Source organism: Indicator indicator, unplaced genomic scaffold (genome assembly GCF_027791375.1).
Source record: "Indicator indicator isolate 239-I01 unplaced genomic scaffold, UM_Iind_1.1 iindUn_scaffold_119, whole genome shotgun sequence".
NCBI lineage: Eukaryota > Metazoa > Chordata > Aves > Piciformes > Indicatoridae > Indicator > Indicator indicator.
The window spans coordinates 81,086-107,379 of NW_026539227.1; the positions used below are offsets into that span (position 1 = coordinate 81,086).

The 26,294-nt window shown below is 63.4% G+C and overlaps 3 protein-coding genes across 3 annotated transcripts; 1 reads left to right on the forward strand and 2 right to left on the reverse strand.

Annotated features, from left to right (window-relative positions):
* The first annotated feature begins 20 nt into the window (after window positions 1-20).
* LRRC46 (leucine rich repeat containing 46) lies at window positions 21-2,935 on the forward strand. Its single transcript, XM_054398802.1, has 9 exons — window positions 21-348; window positions 788-884; window positions 980-1,088; window positions 1,177-1,223; window positions 1,376-1,485; window positions 1,618-1,687; window positions 1,983-2,143; window positions 2,249-2,351; window positions 2,806-2,935. The coding sequence occupies exons 1-9, from the start codon at window positions 21-23 to the stop codon at window positions 2,933-2,935; spliced, it is 1,155 nt and encodes a 384-aa protein (XP_054254777.1).
* Window positions 2,936-3,120: 185 nt separating this feature from the next.
* SCRN2 (secernin 2) lies at window positions 3,121-6,519 on the reverse strand. The gene is made up of 7 exons (XM_054398801.1): window positions 6,265-6,519; window positions 5,964-6,145; window positions 5,663-5,862; window positions 4,662-4,877; window positions 3,714-3,879; window positions 3,398-3,575; window positions 3,121-3,279 (listed from the first exon to the last, which is right to left on the reverse strand). The coding sequence occupies exons 1-7, from the start codon at window positions 6,454-6,456 to the stop codon at window positions 3,121-3,123; spliced, it is 1,293 nt and encodes a 430-aa protein (XP_054254776.1). The 5' UTR covers window positions 6,457-6,519.
* Window positions 6,520-10,783: 4,264 nt separating this feature from the next.
* Window positions 10,784-11,875, reverse strand: SP6 (Sp6 transcription factor). Its single transcript, XM_054398806.1, has one exon. The coding sequence runs from the start codon at window positions 11,873-11,875 to the stop codon at window positions 10,784-10,786; it is 1,092 nt and encodes a 363-aa protein (XP_054254781.1).
* Between the last annotated feature and the right edge of the window lie 14,419 nt (window positions 11,876-26,294).

Genomic DNA, 26,294 nt, shown 5'->3' on the forward strand with positions numbered 1-26,294 from the left:
GGGAAGGCGCAGGAGGCCCTATGGGGAAGGAGGTGCAGGAAGCCTTCCCCCGCCGCGCCGGCAGGGGGCGCTGCCCTCGCCCCGCCCCATCCGGTGCCGTCCGTCTCCTAGCAACGGGCACGCTGCGGCCTGCGCCACCCGCACCCCCTCCCAGCTCCGGCTCAGCCCAGCCCAGCCCAGCCCGGGGATCGCTGTGCTCTCCAGCCTCGGCAAACCCGATCCGGATCATTCTTCTCTCCCGCAGCCAGAGGGTCTCTGTACCCCCCCAGCTCTGGGGTCTGGTCCCTTTCACCCTCCCGGCCACCCCCTGGGGATCTCTGCGGCCCTCGGCTCTGGAACCTGGGCCTGGTGACACCACTCAGCCCCAGCTCAGGGGTCGCTGTCAGCTTTCCCTCGGGGGCCCTGGTCCTGGTGACCTCCCTTGTCTACAGCTCCATGGTCCCCCCAGACCCTAGGGGCTCTCTGCCCAGCCTGCGGGTCCCAGGGCTGACCCCCCCCAGCCCAGCAGTCCTGTCCCCATCGACCTGCCCAGCCCGTGGGTTTCTGCCCCCCATTGCCCCAGCAGCCTTCCCCTTCCACAGAGCAATGGGACCAGCCCAGCCCCCACAACACACCCACCCAAGAGCCCAAGGAAAGGGCAAGGACCTCCCTGCCGTGGCTGGAATGGACAAGATCCTGTTTGGGGGTGAGTGAGCCATTGTGGGGCCTGCTCATGTGCCAGCCTGGGAGGGTCCTGGGGGGGGTGGACCCCACCAACCTGAGCCCTGTCACTCTGGGTTTCCCACAGAGAGCGAGCAGATGCCCCCCGGAGTGATCCTCCCCAGCAGCCTCATCGCCACAAGGAACCGACCTCAGCTGTTGGATCCCCAAAACCCAGCAAGCAGGTGAGGATCCATGCAGAGCCTCCCTTCACCAGTCAGGCTTGCAGGGAGAGGGTTCTGGGCACAAAGGACACCCCAAACACCCTCTCTTCTTCTAGATCCACGGAGCTGCTGCCCTCCTCAACCATCCGTTTGGATCATCAGAACATCTCTGCTATTGGGAGGCTCCCGAGCCTGCAGGAGGTTCACAGCCTCTATCTGCAGCAGGTAAGGCACTGTGGCAGCTGCTCCCAAGTCTGATTTTTCATGCAGTAGAAAAATGTGTTGCCTTTCCCCCCCACCTTTTCCCCTCCAGAACCAAATTGAGAAGATTGAGAATCTGGATTGCTTTCCCAACCTGAGGTACAGGCAGTTTGTGGCCCCACTTTCCATGGGCCTTCCTCCTTCCCTTAGGAGAGCTGGGCAGGGGGCAGTCCCTGGCAGCCTGGTCCTGACTCTGGGGGCTTGTGGGGTCCCCCTCACCTCACCCCCACTGCCCTCCCTGTGCTCTGCAGGTCCCTGTCCCTGGCTGGGAACCGAATCTGCAGAGTGGAGAACCTGCAGCCCCTGCGCCACCTGCGCCTCCTGGACCTGTCCCACAACCAGATCCAGACACTGGACCCAGGTGGGAGGCAGGAATGGGTCTGGATGTGGCCTGGGTATGCTCAGGAGCTGTAGGAGAGGAGGGACACAGGGGTCTGGCAGAGATGGGGGGTGCTCAGCCCCACCTCAGCACCCTTCTGCCTTCCTTTTGCAGGTGAGCTGCCCTGCAGCCTCCGTCTCCTCGACTTAACAGGGAATGAATGCACCCAGCAGCACGGCTACAGGTGGGGCAGGGCAGCCCACAGGGGAGAACAAGCCCCCCCAGACCACCTGAGCCCCTCAGGAGGGTACAGCCCCCTCCTCAAATTAAGCCTGAGCCCCCCCCCCCGCCTCCACCCCCCTCCAAACCCCAGAAATCTAAATCTCTGCCCAGGGCAGGCTGTGGGGTGAGCTGCACAGGGCAGTGCCAGCAGGGTGTGGTGCTAGGGCATGGGGCACAGTGCCACCCCCAAAGTGCTCCCAGCCCCAAGGTGATTCTGTGTGGTGGGGGAACATCTGCTCTGCCTTTGGTGCTTGCAGAAAGATGGTGGTGGGAGCCCTGCCCCACCTCCTGGAGCTGGACACACAGCCTGTCCGTGGTGTTGTGGGTGAGGAAGAAGAAGGAGGCTCTTCCAGCAGTGAGGATGAAGATGATGAATTGCTGCTCTCTAAGCCAAGCAGCCCTTTCACTGCAGGCAAAGGTGCCCAGACTGAAGCAGGACCTGCTGCATGCTTTGGGGTTAAGCAGGCCAGTGCCAGGTCTCCTCTAATCCTTCTCCATCCCTCCCTCCTTCCATCCCTGGCAGATTTCTTTGTGGATCTGCACCAGGATCTGTCCAGACACTCCCAGCAGAGGCAGAGTGAGGCTCTGGAGAAACACCAGAGGCACCTGGAGGAGCTGGAGGAGCTGTGGGAGCGTTGGGATCTGCTGCTGCCTCCAGCACCCCCAAGCCCAGGCCAGGAGGAAGCTGCCAGCACCACTGCCCCAGGACCCAGGTGCTGTCATCCTTGTCCCCAAGCAAAGCCAGGGACACAGCTGCCACCCCTGCCAGGACCAACTGGGCAGCCCCAGCGAGCTTCCAGCAGGAGCCAGCCCTGTACCAAGGCTCTGGAGGAGAAGAGGCCCAGCAAAGGAGCAAGAAGCAGGCAGTTACCCCTCAGAGCCCCCAGCAGCACAGCTCCACACAGCTCCAATTAAAGCCTCTTTATTCCTACCCTGATCACTGCTCTGCCACGGAGCCCCCAGCCCCACAGCCAGCCCCAGAGGGGCTGAGGACAGGCAGCTCTGCCTGAGGGTGGGGGAAAAAACCCCACTCCAAATCCCACTGCACATTCTTCTTCCCCTTCCACATCCATATTCCAGGCCACAGCCACCTCTCAGAAGTGCCAATTCCTCTGGGGCTAGTAGGGGCTGGAGGCTCCAAGAGCCCCAAGCAGGGCTGGAGATGCTGGTTGAGGAGTTCCCCACCACACAGATCCATGGTGGGAGATGAGGAGCCCAGGACTGGGCACTGGGAAGGTTTTCTCATCCTCTACCCAGGAGCAATGCCACAGCAGGGGGAGGGGTCCAAGCCCACCCAGGTCTGTGGTGGGAGATGAGGAGCACGGGGAAGGTTTTCTCATCCCCTATCAAGGAGCAATGCCAGAGGGGGGCCAAGCCCACCCACCTGAGTGGGGTTTAGGTGTAGAACTTCATCTCTGCCTCCACACAGTCAAAGAAGAGGTCAGCCAGCTCCTCGGGGCTGGGGGTCACCCTGCCCCCCAGCAGCTCCTTCACCCCCTCCAGGCCCTGCTGCTCCAGCTCCCGCAGTGTTTCCAGCAGCTTCTGCCCCTTCTCCTGGTGGGGAGGGGAATCAGGGAGGGAGGAGAGCTGAGTCTGGGGCACCCTCAGGGAGTTCCCCTGTCTCCCACATCCCCCCCCGGGCAGGGGGTGGCTGGGGAGGGGTCTGTGGTACCTGGTCCTCCTCCATCATCTCCAGGGCGGCCTGATGCCGGCGGTAGAGCTGATGGCGCCGGTCCACGGTGCGCTGGAAGCGAGGGACCTGCCTGGCAGGGTCATCAGGGAAGGTGGGAGATGCCACCTGTGGCACGGGCTTGATGCCAGCCACGAAGATGAAAGGCTTGAAGACTGACCTGGCAGAGAGAAGCACCAGGATCCTGCCACCAGGCAGCACGCCGCCGGGACGCCTCAGCCCGCAGCGCGGCTCTGCCCCGTCCCCATCACCCCCCCCACCCCTCCCCACCCAGGGCTGTCCCCTGCGCTGTCCTCACCTGGAGGGGTCAGGGGTGGCCGTGAAGAAGTGGACACAGGGCAGGGCAGGGTCCCGGGGCAGCACTGACACCATGCTGCCAGCCGTGCGGAACCCCTCCGAGTCCACGCAGATGCCACTGGCCTTGTCCCGCAGGATGGCCATGAAGGTCTCCGCCGTGATGTGACCTGCAGGGCAAGGCAGAGCCACAGCGCCCCTGGCAGCTCAGCCACAGCTTCGCAGGGAGCGTGGTGGTGATGCCAGGGTGAGCCACGGGTGCCCGTCCCCATGCTTTGTGCCCGTCCCCAGCTTTGTGCCTGTCCACAGTCTTAGCGCCCATCCCCACATTTTGTCCCCATCCCCACTCTTTGTGCCCACCCCCATGCTTTGTGCCCATCCCCACTCTTTGCGCCCATCCCCACTCTTTGTGCCCATCCCCACACTTTGTGCCCACCCCCACGCTTTGTGCCCACCCCCACGCTTTGTGTCTATCCCCACACTTTGTGCCCATCCCCACTCTTTGTGCCTGTCCACACTCTTTGTGCCCATCCCCATGTTTTGTGCCCATCCCCACTCTTTGTGCCCACTCCCATGCTTTGTGCCCACCCCCATGCCTTGTGCCCATCCCCACACTTTGTGTCCATCCCCACACTTTGTCCCCAACCCCACATTTTGTGCCCATCCCCACTCTTTGTGCCCATCCCCACACTTTGTCCATCCCCACATTTTGTGCCCATCCCCACTCTTTGTGCCCACCCCCACGCTTTGTGCCCATCCCCACGCTTTGTGCCCATTCCCTCTCTTTGTGCCCATCCCCATGTTTTGTGCCCACCCCCATGCTTTGTGCCTGTCCACACTCTTTGTGCCCATCCCCACTCTTTGTGCCCACCCCCATGCTTTGTGCCCATCCCCACTCTTTGTGCCCACCCCATGCTTTGTGCCCATCCCCACGCTTTGCACCCATGCCCACCTGCATGCTGCCTCAGCAGCTCCTTGCCAGCCTGGTACCGAGCCTTGGCAGCCTCCATGCGAGGTGGCTGCTGGGGCAGGGAGAAGGCCTCTGCGAAGCTGAATTCTCCCTCCCCACTCCACCAGCCCTGGCTGTGTGCTCGCTGCCGCAGCCCTGCGTGCTCAGCTGTGATCTCCCTGCCGATGCTGAGCTGGTTGGAGATGTTGCAGCTGCCCTCTGCCAGGGCCAGAGCTGGCTCAGGCTGGGGCAGGAGGATGAGACCCCCCTCTCCATCCTCCCTGTCTCACCAGTGCCCACTCAAGCCTTCCCCCATCCACCCTCCCAGTCTCACCAGTGCCCACTCAAGCCTTCCCCCATCCATCCTCCCAGTCTCCCCAGTGCCCACTCAAGCCTTCCCCCATCCACCCTCCCAGTCTCACCAGTGCCCACTCAAGCCTTCCCCCATCCACCCTCCCAGTCTCACCAGTGCCCACTCAAGCCTTCCCCCATCCATCCTCCCAATCTCACCAGTGCCCACTCAAGCCTTCCCCCATCCACCCTCCCAGTCTCACCAGTGCCCACTCAAGCCTTCCCCCATCCATCCTCCCAGTCTCCCCAGTGCCCACTCAAGCCTTCCCCCATCCATCCTCCCAGTCTCCCCAGTGCCCACTCAAGCCTTCCCCCATCCATCCTCCCAGTCTCCCCAGTGCCCACTCAAGCCTTCCCCCATCCATCCTCCCAGTCTCCCCAGTGCCCACTCAAGCCTTCCCCCATCCATCCTCCCAGTCTCCCCAGTGCCCACTCAAGCCTTCCCCCATCCATCCTCCCAGTCTCCCCAGTGCCCACTCAAGCCTTCCCCCATCCATCCTCCCAATCTCACCAGTGCCCACTCAAGCCTCCCCCCATCCACCCTCCCAGTCTGCCCGGTGCCCACTCAAGCCTCCCCCCATCCACCCTCCCAGTCTCACCAGTGCCCACTCAAGCCTCCCCCCATCCACCCTCCCAGTCTGCCCGGTGCTCACCCGGCACCCGCCGGGCAGCCCAGTAGCGCCCAGCCGTCTCCAGCAGCCATGCCTCGGAGCGGTCGGCCAGCAGGAAGGTGTTGTGGTAGCTGAAGGGCTCCGGCTCCTCCTTGCAGCTCCCTCCCTGGCCGTAGCGCTCCAGCAGCGCTGCCATCACCTCCAGCGCCTCCCGGGCAGAGCTGCCCCGCTCCAAACCCAGCCTGCCAGGCCAGCAAGCACGGGGGGAGGAGGGGAAGGGCTGGTGAGGGGGCAGCAAGGGGGCAGCCAGGGCGGCCGAGGGGCACACCGCAGGGGTCCTCACCTCACCAGGTCCATCCCCAGCAGTGCCTCCTCCTCCCCCACCGGCTCGCGGGTCCAGACGCCCTCGTTGCCCACGCAGAGGCCGTGCTCGTTGGCACCCATCTCAGCACCCCACAGCCAGGCGGGACGGCTCAGCACCACCGCGTGGGTCCTCTCCACCTGCTCGATCTCCAGGTAGGTGCACTTCGGGGTGGGGAGGGCAGGGACACACACACACAGAGCGTGGGGTCGGAACCTGGCACGCTCGGTGCACTGCCCCCCTCCCCCCCCGTGGCCGTGCCAGCTGCCGGCGTGGTCCTCACCTGGACTTTGGCCCCGGGAGGGTGGATGGCAGCAGGGACGTAGACGACCTCCTGCACCTCCTGGCGTGGGCGGTCGGAGTTCTTGCCGAAGATGACAGCAGGAGCGGCCGTGTGCGGTGGCAACGCCACGAAGCAGTCGCAGGATGAGGGCACAGGATCCTGCTCTGCCATCCTAAACCAGGCAGGGCTCATCACCCCCTGGGCCCGGTCCTGGATGTGTTCCCAGGTTCCCTTTGGGGTTGGCAGACGTGGGGACGTGGGGGGATTTTAGGGGATAAAGTGCTCCCCGGAGCCGAGGAGACATCAGGGATCCCAGCCCGGGGTGGCCTGGGAGCACCTCTTTCCCCCGGGACCCCGCAGCCCTGCACCGAGCAGGGGCGTCCGACCGCGCAGCCCCCGTAACCGGGACCCCCCCCGCACCGACCGCGGACGGGCCCCCATCCTCACATCCCCGGTAACCGGCACCCTCTGCCCAAACCCCCTCCTCTGGATCCCCCCCGAGACCCACCAGCCCCACGGACCTGCTGCTGCTCATGCACCGCCGCGGCCGCCGCTGCCTGGTCCCGCCCCCCGCCCGGCAGGTCCCGACGGCGGCGCCCGGTGGCCGGAGGTCGCACGGCGGCAGGGGACACCAGCACCGGCACCTGCGTTGGGCGTGGAGAGGAACGAGACCACACGGGAGCCCGGGGACGGGGGTCTCAGATCTTTCCCCGTGGAGCAGGGATGGGAAACCCGGGTGGGCGCTGGAGGGTCCTGTGGGCAGCACCCAGCGTGGGCAGCACCCCTATAGGTAGCACCCTGATGGGGAGACTACCCCATGGGCAGAACCCTACGGGCAGCATCCCCGTGGACAACACCCCCCGTGGACAACACCCCTCGTGGACAGCACCAAGCATGGGCAGCACCCCCCGTGGGCAGCACCCTGTGGGAAGCATCCCAATGGGCAGCACCCACCGTGGGCAGCACCCCAATGGGCAGCACCCCCGTGGGCAGCACCCCACGGCACACCCCCCCGCGGTATGCAAGCAGACCCGCCCGGCAGCACCCTGCCCGCGGGGGGACCCTGGGCGCCCGCCCGGCGCGTCCTGCTGTATGCGGCCAGGCCTGAGCGGCGCAGGATGTGACCCTCTTAGAAGGGGCTCAGCTGGCCCACATTTGGGTCACCCCCCAGCCATCTACCCACGCAGCATCCCGAGCAGCCCTGGAGGAGTGAAGCCAGGGTGGGGGTCAAGATGTCGGACAGACAGCTGGGGGGCAAGACACAGAAGGTGGTGGATGTGTGGGGCCCATGGCAGGGATGGGTGGGGGTCAGGGTGCTGGACATGTCCCTGGGCACAGACGGAGCCGCAGAGCCGGGGGGGTCGAAAACACGCGGAGTTTATTCCAGTACAAAACCAACCCACAGCCCCCCGCAGCCTCTTCACAGCACAAACCCTCCCCACGCTGCCTTGGGTAGGGTGGAGTGGGGGGTGGGTTTCACCCCTCACCCCCCAGCCTCAGCATCTCTCAGGCCAACCCCCTTCCCCTTCACTCCCCGCCCCTTCCCCACCCCCGGGGCTCCCGGCTGTGCCGGTTCCTCCCTGCCCCGGGGAAGTGGCTCGGGGGTGGGGGACGCGGCGGTTGGGGGTGCAGGGCCGGGATCCCCACGCCGCAGCAGGCTGGACTGGTTTCGGCGGGTGGGAGCCAGCCTCCGTCCCTCCCCGCCCGGTTTTACAGCCTTCATTGCCCCATCGCAGCAGGTTGGGCCCCGGGGGGGGTGGGGGTGCGGGGGCAGAGCACACCTGGGGCCCCTCCTTGCAGCCCCCGCCACCACAACCACCTCACCCCAAAGCTGAGCCCCAAGCGCCCGGCATCAGCGTGGGACCCCCCACTCGGTGATTCCCCACCCTTGGGGTACCTCCTGTTCACCCTCCCCTCCCTGTTAAATCTGCCCTCAGTGGCTGCAGCATGAGGGGGTCCCCAACACGCCAGAGCCCCTCCCTGGCCACTACTAGAGCTGGGGTTGGCTACCAAAATCTGACGACCAATAGGTGTCATGTGGCACCTTGGGGAGGGTCCTGAGCTCCCCCCGTTCCCGCCCCGGAGTCCCCTCGGGAGATGAAATTCCATCTGGGGGAGCACCGAGGGGGGAATTTTGTGCTGCAACAGGCAAATGCTGGAGCCGGGGACATCCTTCGAGAGCTGGGGACAGCCCAGGTCACCCGAATCCTGCAGAGGGCCAGAGGTGGCCATGTGGGGCTGGGGACACGTCCCTGTGGACCCCCATCCCCCCCACTCCCAACCCTGCAACGAGACTTCACCTCGTGCTGGGTTTCCCCAGCCCCACGGCGGATCCCTGGCCCCATGGCACAGGGGGGAAGCCATCGGCCCCCCCGGGCAGCCACGGGGACAGGGATGGGGACAGGGATGGGACCATTTGAGGGGTCCTATCTCCCTTGTGTGTGTCCCCACCCCCATTCCAAAAAGCCCACGGCCACAGCTTCAACCCAAGACGTCCACTCTGCCCGAGTGGCAAAGCCTGGTTTCACCTTAATAAAATAATAATAATAATAATATTAATAATTAATAATATTAATTAATAATTAATAATAATAATAAAACAATCAAAACCGAAGACCACGGGGCGCCCTCTGGGCACGGACCCCACTCGACTTCACCTCTACCCCTTTTTCCCCGCCCCCCAAGATCTTGGGGTGCTCCAAGTATGGGCAACCCCTCTACAGAGCCCCCCCCTCAGGGCTCCCCCCAGGGATGGGGCCACGGCAAGAGATCAGCTCCCCCCAGGTCTTCCCTCCCTCCCCGGATTCCCAACTGGTATGAACTGGTGCCAGCTGGGGGGGAGGGGGAACAGAGCTGAGGGAGCTCCAGGTGCAAGTCCCATCCCACCCGACCCCAGTGCTGACACCCAACACCCTCCCACCCTTAAGGTCCCAGGTTCAGCTTTTCCTTCTGTGTCCGAGGGGTTCTGCCAAAATCCGGGGGAAAGACTCAAAACGGCTGAAAAACCCCCAGCCAGGGATGAAGGACAGAGAGGGGGTCCCCTGGGGAAAGGGGGGTGGCCCCAGGGAAGGAAAGATATGGGGTCCCTGGTGGGAGGGTGCCCTGGGGTGTCACCAGGAGATCCAGAGATCTGGGAAGGGATCCATGGGGTCCCCAAGGGGACAGGCAGCATGCACGGCAGGGGACAGGCAGAGGTCCCCTGGACCCCAGGGAGGGGATGGCTATGGGGCCACAAGGGGACAGGCAGCATGCACGGGGGGACAACAGGGGTCCCCTGAAGTCATGAGGTCCCCAAGGGACCTGTAGCACCTCTAATGGGGTCCCTGGGAGCGGGACAGCAATGGGGTCCCCAGGGACCTGGGAGCAAGCCCAGGGAGGGGGATCCCAAGCAGCCACAAAGGTCCCCAGGGATGGACAGACATGGGGTGCCGGGAAGGGGGGGGGGAGAGGAGGAGGGGGTAGCGGGGTGGCGGGCAGCTTGGCCGTGCCAGGCCGGAGGAATGTGGCCGTCCCGGCTCTGCCAGGACCGCGGCCGCCCGGTGTGCTTCCCGCCCGGGGCCGCGGCGGTGGGTGTGGGAAAGCTGCAGGTGTGCGCTTGGGCAACCGCCCGCCGCCACGCCACGCGCCCCACGGGCCCCCCCACCGCCCCCCACGGCTCACATTCAAGCAGGACTTCTCTTTTCCTTCCCCCCCCCGCCTCCCGTTTTAGCCTCCGTTAGACCCAAACCGAAACAATAAAAGGGATTTGCATCCCGAAGTGGTGCTTCAGGGGATGCAGGATCCCCCACCAGCCCAGCAGTGCCAAGCAGGGTGGGGGGGCCTGTGGGTATCCCCTGTGTGCCCCTCCTCCAATCCCCCAAGAGGTGCCAAACCTCATACAGGGTTGGCACAAGGTGGGGGTGAGGCCGGAGGCCGGGATGCCGACAGCTTGGGGGGAGGTCACAATGGGGAGGCTTGGGGGAAGGGGGCTGCAGTCCCCTTCCCCAAGCAAAGGCTCCTGGCTTTCTCCTCTCTCCCTCTTTTTTTTTTTTTCCCTTCTCCTTCCTCCCCTTTGGGCTGGACGTGCCCGGGCAGCTCCCGCACCTTCGGCTCCCATTGATGTTCCTCCCAAACAGCCCCAGCGCCTGCCAAGCAGCTCCCGAGAGAAGGAAAAAAAAAAAAAAGAGAAACAGATTTGGGAAGCTGGAGGAGGACAAAAGCGGGGAGGGGGACGGGGGGGCGGGAGAGTGGGAGCGGGACAAGTGAAACCGCCTCAGGGCACCTCCGGGCGCTTCCCAAACCGGCACTGCCATAGCGGGGGACGGGGCTGTGCCACCCCCGCTGTCCCCTCTCCCCCACCTCACCTCGAGCACAAGGTGCCAGCCCTGCGCCCGCCACCCTGCCGCACAACCCCCAAACCAACCCCCTTCAGAGGCCAGCCCTGAAGGGTTTCCCCTCCGACCCTCACCCAGGATGTCCCCCCACACACACACCTCCATCTGCGTTCCTCCCCCCACACACCCCACGGGGCTTTAGTGGATCAGTTTGTGGGGGTGGCATTACCCCCCTCGGACTCCCTCTTGCCTCCCTTGCCAGCTGACTGGTCCCCGGTGCCTTTGACCTCGGCTTCTCCCCCATCTTTGCCCCCATCGTGGGTCTTCATGTGCTTGCCCAGGTGGTCGCTGCGCATGAAGACGCGGCCGCAGACCGGGCAGGCGAACTTCTTGGCGCCGGTGTGGGTCTGGAGGTGCCTCTGCAGCTCGTCCGAGCGGGTGAAGCGTTTGCCGCAGAAGAGCCAATTGCAGACGAAGGGGCGGTCGCCGCTGTGCCAACGCAAGTGGGCTTTCAGGTGGGACGTCTTGGCATAAGCCTTCCCGCAGCCGGGGATGTGGCAGTTGTGGAGGTGCTTGCGTTTCGCCCCTTCGGGGCATGGACCTCCCCTCTCTGCCTCCTGGCAGTTGGGGCAGCGGCAAGCTGCTTGCCCCCCGCCCCGTGGCACTGCCCGCCGGGCGCCTTTGGGCCGCACGCTGCCCTCTGCTTCTGGCCCTCGGGGTTCGGGGGGGCCCTCCATTGCCTTGGCTCCCTCTGCTCCTAGGAGATGTTGAGTGGGAGGGGGCAGCAGGTGGGTAGGGGGGGCGCAGAGCTGGTGCTCCCCAGCACCGTACCCTCCCAGGGCTGGTGGCAGCCCAGGGTGCCCGGGCACCTGCAGCCCTCCACCCTGCCCAGGGGGCAGCTCCATCCAGCTGGCTCCAGCGTGGAGGTCCCACCAGTTGACACCTCCCTCCTCACCCGGGGGGCCGGGGTGGGGGGGCCGAAACCAAGGCTCGTAGGGATGTGCCATGTCCGGGGCGGCTGGCAGCAGCTTGGTGTAGGCGCTGGGGCCGTCGGTGGGCAGCTCTAACCGCGGGGGGCCATGGGGCTCATAGGCGCCAGGAGTGGCGAAAGTGGCTTCGTCGGGACCTGCCAGCGGCAGTTCCGGAGGGGGCAGAGGGGAGGCGAAGTCTTGGGCAGCCGCCGCGGTGCTGCCGTGGGGCTGGAAGGGCTGCAGGGGCTGCAGGTCCAGGTGGGTCGGGGAGGATCTGGGGGCGTCGGAGGGTTGGGTCCCCAGGGAGCCGCAGACCGCTGTGAGCATTGCGGGGCAGCAGCTGGCAGACCTGGGGAGGGAGGAAAAAGAGCTGTGAGAAGAGGAGGGGCACATGTCCAGACCCCTCTTGCCCCTGCATACCCTCTCACGGGGAGGGGCTTGTCACCAGCAGCAGCAGCCCCAGGACCGATTCCTGTCCCTCACTGGCATGATCCTGCCATGTCAGGAGTGTCCCCAGCACCTCATCACCCTCGATTTTGGGGGACACTCCTGCCCCGCCAAGGGGGCCTCTATGCTCCACAGCCCAGTGTGACACCCCAGGACAGTGGAACCTGGCAGGGGTGGGCACCCCTCAGCACCCATCCCTGCATCCCTACAGACCCTTTGCCAGCTCCTGACACAGGCCCAGTGCTGCTGGGTGCCAGCGGGTCATGTCTGTGGCCCAAAGGAGTCAGTGCCCAGTCCTGAAGTCTAAGGAAGCCGCCAACACCTGCCTTGTCACCTCCCTGACCGTGCCCCTCCAACAAGGAGGCACAAGTGGTGTCCCCATGCCAAAACCACAGTGGGCCACAGCCCCCACAAGACCACCCTGGCTCTCCCATGCCCCAGCTGGGATGGAAAAATCCTCATCTCCATCTCTGCTCCTGCCTCAGGCCCTGGCAGCCCCCAGGCTACTTAGAGGCAGGGGGAGGTGTGGGGGTGGAGGGGTACAAAAACGACTCCGATGGGGGCTGGGGCTGCACCTGGGGCTGCTTGGCAGCAGGATGGGGGAGCGGAGCCCCAGGGCCGTGCCGCTGGCAGCCCTTTGAAACCGGGCTCTGGGCTGCCTTTGCCCGCGGCACCAGACCCCCAGGGTACCCACTTGCAGCCCCGGACCCCCGGGCACCGGCTGCCTCCCCGGCGCAGCGGCCGTGACTCACCGGGAGCTGTGCAAACCCCACTGGGGACGGGCCCCACCCCGGTGTTGAAATCCACCTGCCGCCGCCGGCTCCCGCCCCCCGACTTCCCACCGGCGCCGTGGTGGGGGTGACCGAGACCCCTCCCCCCCTCCACAAACACCCCCATCCCCTCCCACCATTGTCACCTGCTCCCAGACACCCCCACGCTGACCTCTCCCCACCTGCTGCCACCCCCAGTCCATATGGCACAGGGACAGGGCCCCAGAGAGACACCCGGGGGGTGCTAGGATTTTTTTTTTTGGGGGGGGAGGGGGTATCCCCTGTGTAAAGGGGATGGATCCCCAGAGCCCCCCCAGTCCCCATCACTATGAGCTCAAGGCAGGGAGGGGGTCCCCAGCGCTGAAGATCCCCCCCAGCTGCATGGGGACTTCGTTTTCCTTTGGCAAGTGGCACTGAGGAGGGCAGGGGGACCTCCAGGAGAGGGGTGGGAGATGAGGGGTGCAAAATCCCCCCAATGGGACCCAACTGCACCTGTGCCACTGTCACTTGTGGGGGCTCAGCTTCAGGCCATTACCACAGTGGTCCTAGGGGAATGACCCCCTCCAGGAGCCAGCAGCCTGAGCAGGTTTTGGGGTGCTTCTCCCTCTGGAGGGGCTCAGCTCTGCCCACCCCAACCCTGGAGAGGGGTTGGCAGCAAATTTGGGACCCACTTCTGGGGATGCCAGCGAGGTAGGAGACGGCTGGCACTGAGGGGGGACTCCCACAGCAGTACTGGTGGTCCCCAGTAGGGTCCTGAGCACTTCCCAGCTCCCTGCTCCCCATGGGTGCAATTTGGGGTCAAAACCACAGAACTCCACAGCGATGCCTGTCACAGGGCTTTGGGGTGGCAGCTGGCACTGCTCAGGGGATACTGCACAGGACCCCTCTGGATCTGGGGACAGAAAGGACCTGGCAGAGACATCCCCCAGACCCCCCAACTCCGACAGGGGGTAAAGGGACCCTCTGTGGGGTCCTGGACAAGCCCCACCTGACACAGCCTCAGTACAACCACAGTGACCTCCAGGCAATGACGGTCACCCCAGTGCCCCCCACTCCCAAACACTCCCCCCGCTCAGCTCAGGGGTCCCACCAGAAGCCAGCCCCCCAACTACAGCCCCACTGCACACTCCTAGCCCCACAGCTGGACCCCACCAGCCCCAAAACCTGGTGCTGAGGGGGAAACCCTGGGAGGGATCCCCATTGTCACCACCCTACCCCAGCCACGCGTGGAAACTCCCAGGGCGTTTTTCCACCCGGGAATGACGACAAAAATAAAAATAAAACCCCTTAGGGGGGTTCCCAGCGTCCCTTCTCCGTCCCCCCCACCCCATCCCTCCTCATCCCCTCCCCTCTTTGGCGGGGCTCGACGCCGCGTTGGCCATTTCACCGCAGGGAAACTGAGGCACCGACGGGTGATGCGTCCCCGTGAGTCACGGTCCGGGCTGGGCACCGGCGGCTCTGGCTCTGCCCGTCTCCCGGCCCCAGCCGGTGCCTCACCCCGCGGCAGGGATGGGCGGGCAGCGCTGCCCGCAGCCCCGGTACCGGTTCCCTGCTCCGGTTCGGCCGGGCTTGGGGAAACGCCATGGGGTGCGGGGAGGAGGGGTGTCGGCAAAGATGGGGATGGGAGTTCGGGGGGCGGGGGGAAGTGATGTTGAGAGTTTAGGGGTGATGCTGCAGGTTTGGAGGGGCGGGGAGGATTCCGTGGGTCTGGGGGATGATGCCAGTTTGAGGTAATGCTGCAGGTTGGGTTTAAGGGGTGCTGCAGGTTTAGGGTGATGCTGCAGGTTTTGGGGGGTGATGCCGCAAGTTTAGGGGTGACGCTGCGGGTTTTGGGGGCGATGCTGGGTGTTTAGGGGGTGCTGCGGGCTCAGGGTGATGCCGCGGGTTTGGGGCGATGCCGCCGCTCTCGCCCCGCCGCCCACAGCCACGCTCTCTGGGGCCCGAGCGAAACTCCCCGGGGCTTTTATTTTCGCGGGGGGGCGGGAGAGGGAGGTGGACGGGACGGACACAGCCCCGGTGGCAGCCAGGGGAGAGGGAATCCCAGCCCCGCACCCGGGCCGGTCACCGGAGCTGGGTCTCTCTGGAAGCGGGCGGGGGGACGGGGGTCTCAGCTTCCATGGGAAGGGGCTCAGCGCTGTAAATTGAGGAGGAGGATGAAGGGGGTGGGAGGTGAAGGGGCCGGTAGCCTCGGGGCTCGATGGCCAGTGGCCGCGGCTGGGCGGCAAGTAAAGACTTGCTGGCACCGGGGCGGGCCGGGGCGGCGGGACTGGCAGCGACACGTTCCCAGCCGCCGGTCGGAGCGGCCGCCGGTCCCTGACCCGGAGTCGGGAGATCCCCATCGGGTGTGTGTGGGGGGGTGTCCACCCACCCGTTCCGCGGCACCGGCCGTCGGGGTGATGGAAGAGGATATCACGGGCACCGAGTAGTGCATATGGGGGTGGGGGGGGAGTGGGTACGTACGGGTCTAGCGGCAATGGGCTCCCGGTGGCTTCGTCCTCATCGGCGTGGCGGGGGCGCTGGCTCCCGAGGGGACCCCGAGGGACCCGAGCGGCTCCCCAGGGATGGGGCACCCACTGGGCCGGGCGAGCAGGAATGGCTGGGTCCTAGCCCGGCTCCTGGCTCTTCCCTCCTCCTCCTCCCCCCCCCCCCCCCCCAGCAGTCCCAGCTCCACCCCTCCCTGGCCCAGGTGATTTTAACCCTTGGAGGCAGAGCCCCAGCCCCGCCGCTTGACAGGAGTCTGTTCCCGGTCCCAGCAGCCCGAGCATGAAAGCAGAGGGAGGGGACGGGAAGTTCACAGCAGACACCGCAAACAGAGAAGGGGGGGGGAAGGCAATTAAAGAAGAAAGAAGAAAACTGCCTCCCTCCCGCGCCCTTGGCCTCCTTCCTCTTGTCACCCTCCTGCCAGCCTGTCCCAGGGACCCCCTGGCACCTGACACCTTTCCTGTCCCCCTCCAACCCAGAGGAAACAATCCTGTCCCCAAAGATGTGGCACTGGGGGGGAGAGGAGGGTGCCTCAGTGTCACCCTCCCCCCCCACACTTCCTGTGGCATCTCAGCCCTGTGCCATGGGGTAAACGGGACAGGGGGGGACAGGCACAAGGGACAAGTTTTGGGGCCAGAGCTGGACCTGCAGCAAGAGGGAGTGGTGCTGATGGCAGGCTGCACTGTGACCCAGATGGATTTGGTGCAGCCTGAAAGGCTCTAGGAGGTCTCAGATGAGTCCATCCCCACTTGGCCTGGGGTGTCCAACCCCCTCCTCCCCCCCTGGCTCCCCTGCCCCCACCACTGAGGCTGCCAGCACAGGGGGCTGCCAGGAGGTAGAAGCCCCAGGAGGTGCCATGTGGCAACGCCAGGACCAGAGGAGCCACTTAATCACCAGGGCGTCCTGGCCCCATTTCCAGCACCAAAATCCCTGGGCTGCCACAGGGCTTGGCTGCTGCTGGCCACAGCTTTGGGGAGGACCTTCATAGCCCTTGGGAGAAGCCCACCCCAACTCTGAAGCCCACAGTGAGGGGAAAAAAAAACAAACAAACAAATAAAAGCGTGAGGGGTTTGGCAAGAGCTGGGGATGGTGGTTGGCAGTGCCACGATCCCACATCTCCCTGGCACGCTTGCCAAGCGCCCGGCCGGGCGGAGGGCGCAGGGAACTCCTTCGCCTTGGGGAGAGCTCTCCTGGTTTTCATCATCCCAAGGATGGCTCCACCACCACCACCCCCCCAGCAGTGCTGCCAAAACATGGCTGGCTGTGGGGTGAACATGGCCCCAGAGCTCAGCAGGGCACTGTGAAGGGCACCCTGAGATGGAGACCTCAGAATCGAGAGCCTGGGATGGGCAAGGGGCAGGGCAAGCTGCTAAGGGGGGAGGGCTTGTCTCTAAATAAGTGGTGATGAACACAAGCTCCGGGGCTCAAGTGGTTCATTGAAGTTTGTAGGAGGTGCAGGGAGACCCCAGACCCAGAGTCTTACCTCCTATCCTTCTCTGCACCTGCCCAGAAGGTGCTGGGAGCTATTCCTGTCGCTACTGGGAAGGGGAATGCTCCAGTCTGGGGACACCCGAGTGCTCTTTGGGCTGAGGTGGTGGCTCTGGGCTTCTCCAGCCGTGTCCCAGGAGCTGTATCATGGCCACCAGCAGCTCTCTGGGGGAAGGAGCAGGTTGCAGACTTTGCATGTGCAGCTCTGGGCACCATCCAGAGAGATTTCCCAGCCTGATTCTGGTCCTCATCCCAGCAGAAGGAGCAGGGATCCAATGGAGAGGACACTGGGCTGGACGTCTCCCAGTCCCCACTTCCCCCCAGGCCACCAGGAAGTTTGTGTCTTTCCCATCAGCGTTGTCCTGTAGCCCTGCCCTCCCGGGTCTCCTCTCAGTCTCCCCTATGCTTCAGGGACTGGTGGTGCAGAAGGGACTTGGGTCTCAGGAGCTGGCTGCTGTGGTTCCTCTCCCACTGCTTCCCAGTATAATCCCTCTCCCTGCCAGCCCTGAGCCATGGGGACAACATGTCCCTCCTCTGGGGACAGGGGCAAGGACCTGGGAAGGCTCTGACCTGCTCCTGTCACCAGTGCTGGGCCCTAAAACCCCCCAGGGTCCTCCAGATCCCTCCCAAAACACCACACCTGGGTAGGGGGGAAGGGGCTGCCAGGATGCAGCTGGGGGCAGCAGAGGGCTGAGAGCCTGCAGATGGGTGGGACAGTGGCACAGGACTGGGGAGGGGGACTGGGGGCTCCCGGAACCACCTCAAACAGAGCTGGGACCCTGGATGGGGAGGAAATTGTGGTGATGCTGGAGGATCCTGGGGGGTGCATCTCCCTGCCACAGAGTGTCTGAAACCCCAAGCCATGCCTTGAAATTACAGCTAATTAGAGAGCTCATTTGCATAAATTACAAGGCAGGAGGCAAATGCCTCCAATCCCTCCCCAGCACTCAGGTAGTTGGAGCCACTGGCAGTGGAGCTGGGACCCTTGGGGTCCCAGGGGAAGGAGGGAACACCAAGGACTGGCTGGGGGCTCCTGGGTCCAGCAAGGAGCTGGAGTTGGGGGGGCAGGAGGGTTCCCCAAAACTGCAGCCAGGACCCCAGTGGGTGGGCTTGAGGCAGCAGGGTCCCCCCCATGCCACTAGCCCTCACCCCACCACTGTCCCCAGAGCTGGGCGTGGTCTACCCTTGTTGAGGGGGGACACAACACGTGGCACTGACTGCACCCCGATGGGACAGGAGGATGAGAGGGGCTGGCATGGGGGCAGTGCTGAGCTGGGGAGGGGGGAGGCACACAGGGGCTTGGGGACATTCCTATTCCCAGGGGAAAATAGGGATGGAGGGACAAAGGAGTGGATGGACAAAGGGGTGGAGGAGTGAGTGGACAGAGGGATGGAGGGACAAAGGGATGGAGGAATGGACGGACAGAGGACTGTAGGTCTAGAGTAGGAGAGAAACCTCCTTGTCCTCCTCAGGACCAGGGGAATGGAGGGATGGAGGAGGAGGAGGGATGTCCCCCCAGGAAGATCCTGGGGGACAGAGGGATGGCCAAGGCTCCTCCCAGCCCTGGGGCAGGACACTTCAAACAGCTCCTGGCTTGGAAGGGGGGGAGCCTGGGTGGTAATTTCCTCTGCTGCTATAAACCAAATTGGTGTCTGGTTGGGGGTGGGCAGTGGGGCTGGCTTGGTGCTGGGAGCATGCCCATGCATGTGCATGCAGGGGTGCCATGCCCCCGTGTGTGCCCACATACACAGGGCATGAGCCCCCCTTGAGCTGTGCCACATTCCCCTGAGCTGTGCCCCCACCTACACTCATGGGGTGCTGAGCTCCACACGGGCTGGGTGCCCAGGAGCTGGGGTGCCTGGAAGGGGGTGCCCTGAGGGAGGGTCTGCAATGGGTGCCACAGGGCTGCGCCGTCTGGGTCGCCCCAGCCCTGGGGGGAGCCCCTGGGGGTGGCTGTTGAACCTCAGACAGGGAGAGCTGAAGCACCCAGATCTTGCCCTGAGGTTTTAGGGGTGCTGCCCTTCCCTGCCCCAGGCTCTGCACCCAGACAGCCCTGGGGGGGATGATGCTGGGCTGGTGATGAATCTACTGGAAGGTGCATCTGGGGGTACTGGTGGGAATTTGGCAGGGGGGGAGGGGAGTCTGAGCCTGCTGGAGTTAGCATGGTGGGAAGGATGCTCGATGGATCAGGAATTGAGGGTGGTCTTGGGTGCTCACAGTGCCCACGGGGTGATCACAGTGCCCAAGGGGTGATCACAGCCCCCCCACGGGGGTGTCACATCCCTGTGCACCCTTATCTGAGCAAACCTGGCAGCTGGTGCCCAGAGGGAAGTCCCTCAACCCAGCCTGGATCCTGACGGGATTTCCATCACCCCAACCCCCAAATCCCTATGCCCACATTTGGAGGGCACAACCTGGCACTAAAGAAAAACAGGGGGGAGGGAGGGGAGAGAGGCAGGGAGAAACACACAATCCTGTGGCATCATGAAGATGAGGGCACAGGGCTGCCAGTTTGGTTCCTGGGGAGAAGCAGAAGGCAGGGCACCTGCTCGGTTGGCAGAGATATCTCCCGGGATTATCACGACGGGCTTCCCCTGCCCGCGGTGCGTGCCAGGTCGTGACGTGCCCAGAGGGCACGTTTCTTACCGGAGAGAGCTGGAATTACTGTCGGGACTCGACCTCTGCGACGGGGAAAACGACAACGGAGCTGCCGACTCGGGAGCTTTAAAAGAGGAGTTTTTAATTAGCTGCAGGTTTTAATTATCTCACTGCTTTATCAGCACCCAACCGGCCCCGGCTGTCAGTCACCGCTGTGGGGAAACCTGCCCGGTGGCGGGGCGGGGGGGAGGGGGGGAAGCACCCAGCGTGGCTTGCTGGGACTGGGAATACTGGGATGTACTGGAAAGAGGGTGTTGAGGTTGTGCTGGGGGTGGGATGTGTGGCTGCAGTGTGGATGGGACCTGAAGCTTCATTGGGGGTGGGATACGAGGATGCACCAGGGATGTGTGGGACACTGGGATGTACTGGGGATGGGACACTGGGCTGTACTGGGAAGAGGGTGTTGGGTTGTGCTAGTGATGGGGGATGCAGCTGCGTAGGGGACAAGGACAGGAGGCTGCATTGGGGATGGGACACTGGGAACGGGACACTGGGCTGTACTGCGAGTGGGACATTGGGAACAGGACACTGGGCTGTACTGGGAATGGGCTGCACTAGGGATGGGACACTGCGAATGGGATACTGGGCTGCACTGGGGATGGGACACTGGGAATGGGACACTGAGCTGTACTGGAAATGGGACACTGGGCTGCACTGGGAATGGGGACACACAGTGACACTGAGAACAGGGACACATGGATGCACCAGGGATGGATCAGGTGGCTGCACCAGCACTGGGATACTGGGCTGTACTGGGAACAGGGACACACTGAGAACAGGGACACATGGCCACACTGGGGACAGGGACAAGTGGCTGCCACGGAGGACAGGGCCACGCTGCCACACCAGTCACAGGATCCATCCAGCTGTGCCACCACCAGCACAGGGCTGTCTGGGACTCCCATCAGGGTCAGGGCTGATGGGGGACACCCAGCTGCTTGCCAGCCTCTGCAGAACCCTGTGCCAGCCTGTCCCCATCCCCAGCGCCCCACGGGGCTCAGAGGAGGCAAAGGCTGGCACGGGAGCAGGACCCGAAGGGGTGGGAGGCAGCGCCGGGTGATGCCAAGCCCCGGGGGCAGCGGTGACGGCACCGTCCCCCCTCGCTTGCTGCACCCCAGGAGGAGCCTCCACAAAACCACTTTCTAATTTTCCAGAGAAACCATTAGGAACTGGGAGGGAGCCGGGGCGGGCGCGGGGCCGGGCTGGCGGCGGAGGAGGTGCCGTAATTGCCGTAATTGAGCGTGGGCTCGGGCGAGCTTCCCGAGCCGGGGCGCATCCAGCTGGCACGGGGCACGGAGCGGGTGGGTGGCACACTCGGGGACGGGGACAGTGGAGGATGCTGGGCCCTCAGCCCATGGCACAGCTCCAGGTCTTCTGGGCCCTCCCGCCGCAGCCTGGCTCTGCCGGGTGTCCCTGCCTCATGTCCCCACGTCCTCATGTCCCTGTGTCTCCATGCCAGCTGCGTTGTGCCGAGCTGTGTGTCCTTGTCCCCTGCCTCTCTGCTCACACCTGCACCCTAGTGCCAACCTCACTGCGTGGACCTGTGTCCCTTTGTCCCCATGTCCATGTCCCCACGTCCTCAGCGAGACAGCACAGCACTCTGGTTGGCACAGAGTGTCCTTTGTGTCCCCACGTCCCTGTCCCAGCTTTGCCATGCCAATCTGTGTGTCCCCATGTCCCTGTCCCAGCCTCGCTGTGCCAACCCCTGTCCCTGTGTCCCCACGTCCCTGTCCCAGCCTTGCCATGCCAACCTGTTTGTCCCCATGTCCCTGACCCAGCCTCGCCATGCCAACCCCTGTCCCTGTGTCCCCATGTCCCTGTCCCAGCCTTGCCATGCCAAACCCTGTCCCTGTGTCCCCACGTGCCTGTCCCAGCCTTGCCATGCCAACCCCTGTCCCTGTGTCCCCATGTCCCTGTCCCAGCCTCGCCATGCCAACCCCTGTTGTCCCTGTGTCCCCACGTGCCTGTCCCAGCCTTGCCATGCCAAACCCTGTCCCTGTGTCCCCATGTGCCTGTCCCAGCCTTGCTATGCCAACCCTTGTCCCTGTGTCCCCATGTCCCTGTCCCAGCTTTTCCCTGCCAACCTGTGTGTCCCCCACCCCTTGCCTCACCACACAGACCCTTGTCCCCCATCCCAGTCCGTGTGCCAGTGCCCAGCTCGCTGCACGGAGGTGGCACGGTGAGGGCCAGGGGGACGTCCCCTCTACCTCTACGGTGACAGCGATCGTGCCCGCGCCCGCGTCTGCGCCGGGCTCGCAGCCCAGCGTCGGCGTCACTGCCCGCCTGGGGAAACTGAGGCAGGGAGCAGCAGGCTGGGACTTGTCCCAGCAGCCGGAACGGGAATGCCGGGAGCAGCGCCGAGGCTGTGTGGGCACCAAGCCAGGCAGTCACCCTTGGGCACCGCTGCCAACCCCCGGCTCCCCCGGGGTCCCACTGCAGGGCTGGCCCCGTTCCTTTCCCTCGCCCCAGCACGGCTGGGGTGCAGCCTGCTCCGGGCTGAGCCCGTGGGGACCACCACCCTGGGATGCTCTCCCGGGAGAGCAGGGATGCCAGGTGGGGATCCCAGTGCTGGGCTGTGGGGTCAGAAGTGGAGTACGGAGAGGGCAGCACCACACGTTCCACACACGCCTGGTGCCCCTGGTAAGCAGAGGGTGACGCCATGGCATCGGGGGTGTTGGCGGCTCTGGTGCCTTCTGAGCTCAGCCAGAGCCGGGTCCTGGGGACAGCTGTGGGCACCCCCCACCGAAGGGACCCCGCTGGGCACCCAGCCCCAACCCTCCCCTTCCACCTGCCACGCTGGAGCTGGGCACCCACCTGCCGTCACTCCGCGGCAGGGCAAGGCTTGAGGTGTGTGAGGGATGCTCTGTCCGTCCAGGCACAACACCATCATCCCAGCCTGTGCCACCGGGACCCCGGCATGAAGCTGGGGCCGGTGGGGGGCCGGGGGCCGAGGCGGGGGTCAGAGGCGCCGGTGCCAGGCGGTGAGTAAGCAGGAGCATGAGGAGGGGAGGTAATTAAAAGGGAGGCACTCGCCACAGCAAGTTCCCACAAATGAAGGCCCCGGGGCCATAGACACTGCACAACAAAGCACCGAGCAATTATTTGGCTCCAGTGGGAGGTGCTGGTCCCATGGGGGCTGGAGCCAGCTGGGCACCCCAGGGCCTGGCAGACCTGGCATGGGGGGGAGGTAGAAGGGGTCAGGAAGCACCGGGGAAGCCCCCAGCTGGTCACGGGGGTGGCTGGTGGCCTTTTGGTTGCAAAGAAGTGGTGGGGTGGGTGGTTCTGGGGTAGGCAGGGTGGGGATGTGTGGGTCACAGGTGCAGGGCACTCTGACCCCTGCAAGGTGCCTCCAAGCACCCTGTTTCCCCACCGAGCACCCCAACTTCTACGAGGTAGTTGAGAATCCTGACACCCCTGTGCACCCCCTGCAAGGGGACTGGGCACCCTAAAACCCCTCCAAGGACCTTGACCTATCAACCCCCAACTCTATGAGGGGACTGGGAACCCCAATACCCTCTGAACACCCTAAACCCTCCCAGGCACCCCAACACCCTCGGGTACCCCCACTCCTGGGGGAGATGGGGCGCTTCAGGAGCCGCATGGCTGGGTGTCACCAGGCTTGGGAGTCCCCTCGGGTCCCCCCACTCCCAGTTTTATCCCCTGCTGGCTGCCCCCCGCACCCCGCAGCGCCGGGCCAGGCGCGGGGAGTGTCGAAGACTGCCCGAGGGGACGGTGACTGGCGACAGGAGGAGGATGAGGCTGAGATCAACCGCGAAGCCCCGGAAGGCGCCTTCGCTTCAGCCCGGATTTGGGGGACCCTTTGGAGGTACGGCAGCACCGGAGACTCCCCCAGCACCACATGGAAGGGAGGGAAGATGCCTGCCCGGGCAGCAACACGGGGTTGGAGAAGTCTTGAAGCAGCCGGGCAGGTCCCTGCGGTGGCGCCCACGACCCTACCGGGTATCCCCGGGACTCCTCGCCCCGGCGGGGACCCCGCCGCCGTCATCAGATCCCAGCGTGTCAGACTCCGCCCCCTTCCAGGCGCGCTACCAATCACAAGCGGAGCGCCTCTGCCTCCTGTCTTCCATTGTCTTGTTTGCCTGTCAATCAATGTGGAGGCGGAGTTTAGAGGTGGCTCCCGCCCACGGGGAAGTCCACCCCCTCCGCTGCCAAGGCTTGTCAATCACTCAGCGGACGGCGACAGGCTGACCTCGATGCAATTAGCCAGTCGCGCTGTCGATCAAAGATCTACCCTCCCATTGGGTCTTCTCTTCCGTCCGTCACCTTGGAGATTCACATCCATTGGCCGAGCAGTCACTCCATCACGTGCCCCATTGCTCGGAGGAGCTGCTCATCAAGCGGCAAGCCGCAGAGAACTGGCCAGCGATAAAACATCTCGCCGCCTATTGGGCAGAGCTCCGGAAAGCCGGATGGAGATTGGTCAAGAGGTCTCCGAGGGGAGGGTCACTCAGGGCGGTGCCCGGGCGGCCCCGGAGGAGGAAGATGGCGCCGTGAGGGGGTCGGAGCCGCCGCCGCCGCTCCGGCCGGTCTGTGCGGGCCTGCGGCAGGGGCGGGCGCGCTGGGGCGGGGGGCGGAGGCGTGGGGGACGGCAGCGGCGGTGTCGGCAGGCCCGGAAGGGGCGTGAGGCCTTCGCGGCCCGCCCTCCCCGAACGCCGGGCGGGCGGGCGGGCGGGCAGGCGGCGCTTCCGGGGCCGGGGCCTGGTCGGAGGCGGGCCCGTCACCTCGGCCCGCCTCCCCGGGGACCGCCGCTGCTACCGGGAGGGGCTGGGCGGGGCGGTCCCGTGGCCTGGGTGGGTCTCGTCGTATGTGGGGGGGTGCCCCGGTAGGTGGTGGAAGGGGTCCGAGGGGTGGTGGGGGTCCTGTAGGACCGTGCCGTGCTCCGAGGGGTTCCTGCCGGAGGTGTGCGGCTGTACTGGCGGTGCCCGGGCTGCTGGGGGGGTCCTTGAGGCCGGGAGCTGCGTGCTGGGGCTGGGGGGGGTCTCTGTGGGGTTGAAGATTTCAGCTTCATCCACTTCTGGCCCTTGGGATGTGGGCAGGGCTGTGGGCTCGTTCCTCCCGGACGCGGGGTGTCGAGGGCAGAGCTAGAGGAGCCGTCCCGGAGCTGGGGGTGCAGCAGGGAGACAAGGTCCGAGGTGGTTCTCCCGGTCCCTGGAGCTGTGCGGTGCACCAGGCTGCTTAGGGAGCCACGAACTGATGCTGCTGGAAGTTTTCACGGGGGTCTCTGGTTGTTCTGGAGGGAGCTGCCCACCCTCTGCTTGCTCCAGCCCCTCAAAACTTCTCCTGCCTTGTCTGTGCAGAGCGAGAAGCTGCTCCTTCCACACCATCCCCATGTGCATCCTGGCTGGTTTTATTCTAGCTGCTCCTTCTTTTACCTCTCCCAAAGCTTCAGGGAGTTTCCCCCTCTAGCTTTAAGGAATAAAACATAAAATCAATAAGTATAAATAAATATAAATAAATATAAATATAAATAAATAAAAATATAAGTATTTTAATATATATTTCTATAGATATTTATAAATTTATTTTTATATAATTTTTATATATTTAATTTATATTTTTATATATAATAATATAATTATAATAAAATTAAATATTTTAAATATTTTATATATATTTATATAATATATAAAATATATAATATGTATATATATTTATATATCTAATAAAAATAATTTATATTTATAAATATATAATATATAAATAATATATAACTAATATATAAAATATATAAAAATATATTTATATTATATATAATATATATTTATATTTTTATATATATATATAATAATATATATATAAATTAAAAAAATAAAATAAAATATACAATAAAAAATAACAAAACAAAACCCAAACCTCTTGATATTGGCAAGTGGTTGGGACACCTGGGATGTCAGAGGTGTGTCAGACCAGGAGGTGAAACAAGCAAGAAGAGAAATAAAATCCTGGCTGCTTTATTGTAAAGAGGTTGCTTGATTTCCTGCTGTTGAGATGTAAATAGTGCAGGTGTTTGAGAGCTCCTTTTGTCTGCCCAACTTGGGACCTGTTTGCTTATGGCCATGACAAACAAATGGAGTTGCCACTGTCGGCGTGGGGTTGGTTGTTTTCTTTCCCCTATGACTCTGCTCAAGCTTCATCATCCCTGAGCAGCTTTTTTTTTTTCCTTTTTTTTTTTTTTTTTTTTTGCAGTCACCAAGGTCCTTTCATGGATTTTAGGGAACTCTGATTCACCTTCAGGCTCGAGGTGTTAATTAAAACCTGTGCTAACTAAGGTCAGGGCTGGCAGTCGGCTTAAATCCAGGGCTGAGAGCTGGGGTTGTGTTCAGAAACCCCCCAGAAACATCCACCAGGCAAGATGGGAAGGGTCTTCTGGGGAGCAAAGAGTCCCCCACAGCTGGAGTCCCCCCCAAGTGAGCTGATGGTGTCTGTGAACTGGTGTGGGGTTTGTGGTGATGGATTGGAACAGCTCTGGGGTGAGGAAAGGTTGAAGGACTTGGAGATGTCTGGTATGGAAGAGAGCAGCCTGAGTGGGATCTGATCAATGCTGATCAATACTTCAAGGGTGGGTGGCAGGAGGAGTTGGAGTGAGTCCAGAGGAGGTCACGAAGTGGAGCCAAGGGCTGGAGCAGCTCTGCTGTGAGCACAGGCTGAGGGAGCTGGGGTTGTGCACCATGGAGAGGAGAAGACTCCAGGAGGGACCTCAGAGCTGCCTGAAGGGATCCTGCAGGAAGGCTGCAGAGAGACTTCTCCTGAGGGGGTCTGGAGACAGGCCCAGGGGGAATGGTTTGGAGCTGAGGCAGAGCAGGGTTAGAGTGGAGCTGAGGAAGTTCTTCAGTAGGAGGGTGGTGAGACTCTGGAGCAGGCTGCCCAGGGAGGTTTTGGCT